At 42.3% G+C, this 9,966-nt stretch overlaps 1 protein-coding gene across 4 annotated transcripts; it reads right to left on the bottom strand.

Moving 5' to 3' along the window:
• Positions 1-654: 654 nt before the first annotated feature.
• ACP5 (acid phosphatase 5, tartrate resistant) lies at positions 655-9,662 on the bottom strand. Of its 4 annotated transcripts, none has more exons than XM_069083001.1 (5): positions 9,554-9,662; positions 6,665-6,928; positions 5,675-5,802; positions 2,115-2,460; positions 655-1,434 (listed from the first exon to the last, which is right to left on the bottom strand). In XM_069083001.1, exons 2-5 carry the CDS (start codon positions 6,926-6,928, stop codon positions 1,192-1,194), a joined length of 981 nt encoding a protein of 326 aa, XP_068939102.1. In that variant the 5' UTR covers positions 9,554-9,662; the 3' UTR covers positions 655-1,191. The 4 variants fall into 4 exon arrangements, with proteins under 4 accessions (XP_068939102.1, XP_068939100.1, XP_068939099.1 ...); XM_069082999.1 differs by lacking the exon at positions 9,554-9,662 and adding an exon at positions 9,270-9,547; XM_069082998.1 differs by lacking the exon at positions 9,554-9,662 and adding an exon at positions 9,406-9,546.
• Between the last annotated feature and the right edge of the window lie 304 nt (positions 9,663-9,966).

Here is a 9,966-nt window from a genome sequence, read left to right as displayed (position 1 = left end):
TCAGACTGTTTGCTCATTTGTAAAATGGAGATAATAATCACACCTACCTCATGGAATTGTTTTGAGGATAAAACAAGATATTTGTGAAGTGCTTTCCAAACCTTAAAGTGCCATATAAATGATAGCTATTATTAGTGAACACTTTGCACTGTGTTCAGTTGCTTCATTTATTTTTTAATGAGTCGGGTTTTTTCATTCATTTAGTTGCTATACTAAAATATTATCTGCCCTCTAGTAACTAAAGTGGCACCTGAAGGGTTAGTACCCTAGTGTGACTTCAGTGAAGTACTCATATGATGTTTTGTCATTAACTTGTGTTTCATAATAGGCCATTGGTATGGGGTCACTCAGACCTTCCTCTCAACAATAGAAATATTCTTTAGCTCAGAATTGGCTCAGGTTCTCAAAGTGCAAGGGGACAGAGAAACAGGCAGGGAACTTTTCCCTCTTCAGGAAGGTGGGCTCCTGGTGATGTCAAATCTGGAATAGCCAGAGAAATCACAATAATTAGGAAAGAGCACACTGACCGTCTGGGTGAACATCGAGGACAGGAGTAGTATGCCCACCAGCTCTAGGGACTGTCAACATCTAACAGCCCCAAGATAAAATGTAATAGCAAGAAAAGACGTTCACTGACCCACACAGGCACACACATTTAGCCTCTGTAACAGTCATTTTATTGAAATGCAGCAACAAAAAAAAAAATCTTTCTTTGGAAAGAAAGTTCTCTTCTTTATCCCAGTTCCTCCTTACGATCAGTATTGGGAGTGATGATAATTGCAGGAGTGGAAAGCTACTCTTTAGAAATGCTTGTTCTTCATCCACACTGGCATATTCACATCAGCTGGTGTTGAGCTTTGATCTCCTGGACCAAAAGCTCTTTCAGGTTTTTCATAAACCTGTGCCCACACCCTAGATTAATCAAGTAGGACTCTCTACTTCTCTAAGTAATAGACAAATCCCACCTACCTGCTAGCACAGCCTTTGGGGGAATAGGGTTGATGGCTTCTTGCATATTCCTAGCCCCAAGGAAGACAAACCTACCAGTACCAGATTCCCAGAGACCCCCTAAGGAACTTATCTAGGGAAGTAGGAGGGAAGAAGTTAGAACAGGGAGGGGTACAAAGAGCTCCCACCTTCTCTAAGACGTTCTGAATATGAGAGGTGCTGGGCAATAGAAGGTGATAGGGTCTAGGACACAGTTCGACGGGGCAGATTTGTCTTATACAGAGATTTGCCTGTGGCCTCAATATAAGTGACACTCATGTCCTTGGAGGTGATCTCCACATAGGCGAAGCCACCTAGGGAGTCTCGGGCCCCATAGTGAAAACGAAGATAACCATCAGGGACTTTACGTTGGTGTTTCTTGGAGGGGTCCATGAAGTTCCCTGCCCCACTCAACACATAACCCACGCCATCCTGGTCCTTGAGGTACTGGAGAAGAGGGCATGTATTAATATAACAGTCATGCAAACAACTTTCCATCCCCAGACCCCAAACTTTTCATTTCTTCTGTCTAGGGAGTAGCTAGGCTAGGCATCTAGTCTTTTTTGCAGAGAGCAGGACTGCTCAGAATCCCAGAGGCCCTGCTGTTGGCCTTTTTGCAGAGCTAAGCCATATTTATATTCCTTATGAAGGCTTAGACTGAAACAAATCAATTTCCATTCCCCAATTATACATTGAGGGACCATAGCAGGAGACCCAGAAGCATGGAGCTAGGATGCTAGCCTGAAAATACAAATTTTCTACAAGTCAGCCACAAGGACCCATTTGCAGATAATACTAACAGTTGATATAATTCATAGTTCCAAAGTGCATTAAATTCATTATGTTATTTGATTCTAGCCACCTTGTGAGGTAAGGGATATGTGTTATTATTTTGTCTCCTTTTTACAAGTGAAGAGACAGGCTTAAAAAGGGAAATTTACATAAGGAGTGAAGTGTGGCTTGTAGTTCCATAGATAGTAACTGCTAGAATGATAGTTTGAGGCCAGGCTTTCTGATTCCGAGTCCGGTGTTCTTGATCCCTGTCTAGTTGAAAGGTGACTGAGTCATTTCCCTGGGATTCCTTCTCACCCCCAGCTTCACATACTTCCTTCCCCTCCTCTCCTCACCTGCAAGTTGTGGTCATGGCCGCATAGGTAAGCTGTGACTTTGTACTTGACCAGCAGAGGCTGTAAGTGCTTTATAAGACAATGGGTAGGTCCATGCTCTGCTATTGACCACACAGGGTAGTGGCCAGCCACCAGTAGGTAGTCCTCTTTGGCATTGGCTAGCTGTTTCTTTAGCCAGGACAGCTGGCTTCGTGCCAGTTTCAAATCCTTGGGTCTCTCAGGCTGTTGGCTCAGGAAGTCATCTGAATTCCCACACAGTGTCACAGTGTCCAGCATAAAAATGGCCACACTTACATTAGTTTTGGGGATTTTGAATCTGAGGCGGTAATAAGGGCTGGGGAAATTCCTGCAAAGAGAAAGTAAATGTCAAATGAGCACAACCTAGGAGTACATGATGCAATTTAGCAAGGGAGAGGCTGTAGATTGTCCATTCTCTAGGGGACACATACACACACACACACACACACACACACACACACACACACACACACACACACACACACAGTAGGACCCTGTCCAGTGAGAGTTGAGGCCAGAATTTATTACTGGCTGGTATGAGCCTCAAACTAGTCAGTGCAGGCCCCTTCTAAAAGTTTCAAACTTTAAGTAGCTGCAGGAACTGGTGGGGAAAAGATGGACTTTTTGGTTGAGTTTAGTCCTATGGGACACAGTTCTGAGCAACAGTAGATAATCAAGACTTCGTGAAGAATCCAGCTTTCTGATTAAAAGGAACCTAGATAAAAGCTTTTCCGTTTCATGTAATTGAAATTATTTTACTTTTATAATTGCCCTTGCCTTTTGCTTTGATAAAAATTCATTTCCACCTATAGCTGAGAAAAATATATTATCAACTTCTCATCTATTATGTGATCTTGGATATCCAGGTCACCCATCCATTTTGAATTTATTATGGAACATGGTGTATGAAGTTCATCTAAACCAGGAGTGGGGAACGTGTGGCCTCAAGGCCACATGTGGGCCTCTAGGTCCTCAATTTGGCCCTCTGACTGAATCTAAACTTCACAGAACAAATGCCATTAATAAAAGGATTTGTTCTATAAAACTTGGGCTCAGTCAAAAGGTAGAACCCAAGGATCTAGAAGGCCACATATGACCTTGATGCTGCAGGTTCCCCACCCTGGTTTAAATTTAATTTCTAGCAGACTGTTTTCTAATTTTTGTCGAATCAGTTCTTTTCTAGGTACTTTGTTTTGTTATTTATTGAACAAATTATTTCTAATTCTTCCTTGTCTATTGTTCCCTTCATCTGCTTTTCTATTTTTAACTGTTACCAGGTGCTTTTGAAGATTGCTGCTTTATTATTGAAGTCTATAAGTGTTATTCACTCTTCATTTCTACCTCTCTTTGTTTTTTTCCTTGTTATTCTATGTCTTATTATTTTGCCTAGCTCTGTAAATTATTGGTAGTTTGACTGGTATAAAGCTAAAATCTATAAATTAACTTTGATATTTTTATTATGTTGACACAACCCATTCATGAGTATTGAATATTCCTTTAACTATTTAAGTTGTTCTGTTATTGCCTCCTAAATTTTATTATAATCATATAAAAATGCTATTGATTTTTGTGAGTTTATACTGTAGCTTGAAACTTTACTTGAAGCCATGGATATGGGATCTAAATATTAAAGATCATATCATTAAAAAATTATAAGGGGAGTATAACATAAACCTTTCACAGTTATTGTAGGAGGTAAATTCTTAACCAAAAAAAGGATAGAGGTGATTACAAAAGAGAGATTATTCCTATTACATGAAATTAGTTTTTTTCATGAACAAATTAATGCAACTAAGATATAATAAGGGAAACAATTTACTGGGAAAAATCTGTCTCAAATATATTTGATAAGGGTTTGATATGAAAGATATCTAAACAATTCACAGAAATACATAAGACAAAAAAATTATTTCCTAATGGATATGTGAGGTCAAAGGATATCAGCAAATAATTCACAAAAAAAAGGTAAATTATTAACAGCCATGTGAAAGAATGCTCCAGATCACTAATAATAAAAGAAGGGATTTGGAGTAGACCTGCAATTTCATTGCTTTACAGAACTTACCCAGGTAAGAAAACTCCTTTTACCAGTATAGGTTAGCACCTTCTCATCTTGGAGACTGGTTGCATAACTTGCCAAGAGTCATAGGCAATATGGGATATAAACCTAGGTCTTCCTACCATGCAAAACTGCCGTCTCAAAGAGAGCTGCAAATCAAAACAACCCTGAGGTTTCATCTCACACCCAGCAAACTGGTAGAGATGCCAAAAGAAGGGAATAGCCAATGTTTGGAAGGGTTGTAGAAAGATAAGCATATTAATGCAGTGTCAGTAGAACTGTGAATTGGTCCAGCCATTCTAGAAAGCAATTTGGAATTTTTTGAAGAATGCCTAATATGTTAATAGCATCTAACCCAAAGATTTCTCTGTTAGGCATATACCCCCAGAAAGATCAATGATAAAAAGGTTTCATATACACCTAAATGGGGCAGCTAGATGGCATAATGGAGATAGAGTACCAAGGCCTGGAGTCAGAAAGACTCATTCCTGTGTTTAAATCTGACCTCAGCCACTTACAAGCTGTGTGATCCTGGGCAAGTCACTTGACCCTATTTGCATCAGTTTTCCCACCTGTAAAATGAGCTAGAGAAGGAAATGGCAAGCTGCTGCAGCATCTCTGCCAAAGAAACTCCAAATAGGGTCACTGAGAGTTGGATATGACTGAAACCGAATGAACAACAACAAATACACCTAAATATAGCAGCATTTTTGTGAACTGCTGGAAACAAAGTAGATGCCCATCAACTGGAAAGTGGCTAAACAAGTCTCAACTCTGCCATATACATCTTGTATGACCTTGGGCAAGTCACTTACCTTCTCTAGGCCTCAGTTTCTTCATCAGTAAAAAAGGGAGCTAGACTTGATGGCCTAAGGTCCCAGTTCTAAATATATGATCCTGTGAAACTAATATACATGAATGTAATAGAATAGTATTGTGCTGTTAAGACCCCATGAATTCAGAGAAGGAAAGACAGACTTCTGAAAACTGATGATGCTAAGTGAAGCAAATGTAACAAGGAAGGCAATAGACATGGTGACTAAAACAATATGAATGGAAGGAATCACAACAAAATAATCAAAGCTAAATGTTGTAAATTTTAATGGCCAAGCTCTGGCCCCAAAGAACTTCCTCTCTGCTCTTTGCAGTAGTGGGGGGATACGGGTGTGGAATGCTGCATATGGCGGCAGATTTTTTTACATGCAATGATGGGTTGTGAGTTTATACTGTAAATGTATCACATTTCTTCCTTTTTAAACCTTATGAGGAATGGCTCTCTGAGAGTATGTAGAGGGAGGAATTTAGTGAGAAATGTAGATGACGACAATGCAATTAATTGGTGAGGGGGAGAAGAAACCTAGACGTTTCTGAAGGCTAAGTGCTGCACCCACTCTCTCTTGACTTATTAACTAAGAGTGTGTGAGATGAAAGTTGCCCAATTCCATCCCAAACTGCAGGGTTACTAGGGAGGCTTACTACTCACCAGCGTTTAGAGACTTTGGAGTAAGCAATCTGAGCGGAAACATTACCCAGGTGGTCATGGTTTCCAGCCAGCACATACCAGGGAATGTTTTGAAGGGAGGGGGCTGTGAAAACTTCCTCAAAGGTTTCCTGTGGGAAGAAAAGGAGCATGGAAACAGATTAAACTGGAGGAACAGGGAACGGGCATTATTTGTAAGATGCTTCGTGTCTCATAGCAGCAAAATTCTGGTATGAGTTCATCTTTATGCAAAACAGTCCAAAGTGAGATATGCAACTAAATTGGACACAAACCCCTACATCATTGGGCTTTAGTCACTGTTTCCTGGAAAGAGGAACAGGGGTATATACAGTGTCCAGACACCCATACCAGTGTTCAACTGAATCCCCCTAAAGTAGCCAACTGGCTTGCCATTTCCTTCTCCAGCTCATTTTACAGATGGAGAACTGATTTAGCAATTGCTAAATATCTACTCAGCTAGGATTGTCCTCTAACACTATAGCAGCATCTCGTCTTTTTCTAATCTGCTTCCAACAAGGACACAAGAATTAGATGGATTCTTCTCCCCCACTCCCAACTGCACTGGAGGTCTTTGAGCAGAGCTGGAAGACTACTTAATAGTGATATTGTAGAAGGAATTCCTGAGTGGCTTGGAATAGATGACTGTATAAGTCTCTTCCAGCCTTGGAGATTCTGCAGACCTCTAGGCAAGGAGGTAGTCATTGGACTTTAGAGCAAAAAAAGCCTAAGTGATGATAAATTTTGACCCCTTGAGTTGACAGATGAAGAAACAGGCTCAGAAGGGGTAAGTGACTTGCTCAGGTCACAGAGAATAATTTGTAGTTGAGGTTTAAACCCAAGTTCCTTGACTCTGAGATGCTGTTTGGGGTCAGGTAAAGGATTTCAAGCAGATGGCTTAGAAAGAGAGAAAGCCTTGAATAAGGGGCCTCCTAAGTAAGGGACTATGAGAAATCATCATAAAGGAGGGAGCACCTGGAATCTTTTATCCTCGGCATCTTGCACTCCAGTGAAGTAAAAGTTATCTCCAAGGGAGAGGATGAAGTTGGCTCCCAGAGTTTCCACAGTCCTCCCGATTTCTTTCGCATTTGCCATCTCTCGGGCTGTGTAGAAGGGGGCATTAGGGACCCCTCCCCAGTCTCCCACAGCCACAAAGCGCAAGGTGGGAACCGAATTGTCTGTCACTGAGAGAGTTAAGGCCCCTTGCAGGAAGAGGGCTAATAGTACCGTTGTCTCCATCTGCAGGGATGAGAGGCATAGAGCTCAGGAGGAAAGAAGAGACATTAAAAGGGGCTGGTTCTCTTACCCTCCTGCACAGCTTAAGTGTGTCAGCCTTATCTGGAATCTATTTTCAACCCCTACTCCATCTGTATGTCTGTGTGATCTGTGCCAGGATAAAGAACTCACTGTGAGAGGCTCTGAAAAGGGGCTAGCTGGGAGGTCAGAAAGGGCAAAGGTGAAAGGAAAAGATGATAGAGAAAGGAGGTGGCAGATGAGCTGGTATGGAAGAGAGATAACTGGAAACCAGAAAGGACAGCCTCCTCTTTTATTGTGTGAGCTCTCCAGGTACATTGTACATGCATGCACATGATCACGTACACACATTTTCTTTCTGCTTCTGGAAAAGCTAGTGGGTAGGGAGAACCCAGTGCTGACCTAGTTCCCAAGTTGCTAGAATTAAAGATAGTGGGGAGGGATTAGCTTGGGAGACAGGTTGAAGTTCATCCAGGATGACCAATTAGCTCTAGGTGTTTCTTTCTCTAATCTTCCCCTTCAGCCCCCAGCATGGGGAGAAAGCAAATGAAAATAGTAGGGGCTCTGTGTTTGACTCACAGCCCTGTCTTGACCCAGCTTTAAATGCCAAAAGTGTTCTTGACTTTAAAAAGAGAGCTTGACTTTACCTAGTTGTTCCTGCCCTGGTATAGCAGCAGGAAACAAGAGAAATCAAGAGTATTGGCAGTGAAAAAGGTTTAGAAAAGACATTCACTCACTCTGGGCGATCCTTCAATCAGCCTGGCCCCTTGAGCCTAGGGTAGGCAAGTTGCAGTGGCTTCAGGAAACTCTAGCTCCCTACAGTTTTATTCTGTGGGAAGGAGGAAGCAGGAGCCAGGGAGGGACTTAGATCAGGGCTAGTGAGTTGATCATAATGAGGCTGATGAAGTCTCTCCACTGAGTGACCCAGGATCACCTCCCTTTGGATCATGTGAGTCTCCATGGGCCTGGGCAGTCATACTTCCCCAAAGAGACAGAGCAGTAGTTCAGGCTGGGGGTAGAGAGGACCTGCCAGTTCCCAAAACAGCATGTCAGCATGTCTTTACTCTTATCTCAGCCTGCTGCCTGATCCCTCAGTATCCCAGTTTTATGCATCTGAGAGGCCTTTTATCCACAAAAGATGGAGCAAGGACTCAGTGAAAAGGATAGACCACTCTGGGAAAGTTATAGACTTGTTTTCTGGACTTGTAATTCTAACCCTCTATCCCTGCCCTTCCCCTGATCCCCGTTGTCTTCTGTAGAAGGAAAATTGTACCCATAGAAAACCCAAGCCTACTTGTTACCAGCTCTCCAACCCCAGTCTCATAATATGACTAACCAACCCATGATATTCCAGTTTCCAATTTTGTCTCTCTCTCTGTACATATTTTAGGCCTTCTGTGGACTTCTGTTTCATGTTGGCTGTTGGAGCATCCAAAAGATTGAAGGAAGAGGTATAATGAATTTAGGAGACACCAAGAGATAATAAGCCATAGCATGACTTCTCCTCCTGGGGAAGACAGAATTATGGGCAGTGTATCCTATATAAAGAGGTGAGGAGGCTAAAGAATCTAGTCCTTCCTTGATAAGATTGTGAAACAAGGCCCAGGGTTTGGGAATTTGGGGAACTGAAATAAAGTAACTAGAATTTCTCCCTCTTAGTCAGGCCCAGTGTAACCCCCAGGGCAATCTAGCTCATTAGCCAGATTTTAGGATCCTGCCAGGGAACCAGTGTTCCAGGTTTTTGATGATAATAATAATAATAATAGCTAACATTTTAATAGGCACTGTGCTAAGGTCTTTATAATTATTTCATTGTTCCTCACAACCCTGGGAGGTAAGGATTATTATTTTCTCCATTTTATAGATGAAGAAACTGAGGCAGACTTCCCCAGAGTCACATAGCTGGTAAGTGTCTTGGGCAAGATTTGAACTCAGGTTTTCCTGAGTCCCAGCCCTCTGTCTACTTCATCAACTAGCTGCCCTAGAGAACTAGAACTAAAGATGGTATGGAGGGGTTAGCTTAAAGGATGGGTTGAAGTTCACCCAAAATACCTAATTAACTATAGGAATTTATTTCTCACACCTTCCCTTTCTCCGTGGGGAGCAAAGGAAGATGACTAAAAAATCGACCCCCAGTATAAGGGACTATTTATGTCACTTCCAGTACAGTTTGGAGACTTTTCTGAGTTTAAAAAAATTTGGCTCTTGTCCCATTTTGGGTGCTGTCAGTCCTGTTCCCTCCCCTTCCCCTGTTTCCAAATCTTCCCCCTCAATACAGAAACCTCACCCAGTTCTCCCAGTGTTCAGGATTTGTGAAAAGTCATACCTATGGCCTCTTCCCTGTAGATCTTGGTAAAGTGAGAGGTAGTGCCTGGAATACGCTTGGCTTTCCAGGGCACAGGTCTGTGAGACTCATCTACAAAAGTCTTGAGCCAAGGGTGAGTGCTGGAAGTGGGGCCCACCTGCGTCCTTGAAGAAATCTGTTGCCCAAAGCCTACAACTTGTTGAAAATCAGCTCCAATCTGAGACATAAGTGTCCCCAGATGTAGCAGCGAAGAGCAGGGTTTTACTTTCTTAATCGGAGGAAAGGTTAAAAAACAAGGTACTCACCGTGATCTGTGGGAGGAGGGGTGGAGCTAAAGGAAGTTAGTAGCCTAGGCATGAAGGAGTGTAGGGCTGGGTCTGGCGGAAGTTAAGGGGCCTTTTTATGCAAAAAAAAAAAAAAAGCCCACTGCCCTTCCCTCCTTCGTGAAGAAACATTGACTCCAAAAACTGCTGAGCGTGGAAAATAAAGTATAGCCAGGAGGGTCCTTTCAACCCTTGAAAGACCTGCCCTAGGTTAACCCTAAACTATTTCTTATATTGCCAGAGGGGAGAGGATTAGGAAGCCAAAGGAAGACCAAAAAACAGCGTGGGTAGGTCCCTGATCTCTGCTCTCATCCCCTTACATCCATTCATGGTGACCCTATGTACCCAGGCTTTTAATTATAGTTGTAATAAGGCAGGAAGTGCAGGCAAGATGA

Source organism: Petaurus breviceps, unplaced genomic scaffold, assembly GCF_028583685.1.
Source record: "Petaurus breviceps papuanus isolate PSGF00001 unplaced genomic scaffold, PetGlider_PUasm1.0 172, whole genome shotgun sequence".
In the NCBI taxonomy this organism is placed as follows: Eukaryota; Metazoa; Chordata; class Mammalia; order Diprotodontia; family Petauridae; genus Petaurus; species Petaurus breviceps.
The sequence above is the reverse complement of the archived record's forward strand: the minus strand, read 5'-3'. Positions and strand labels throughout refer to the sequence as shown.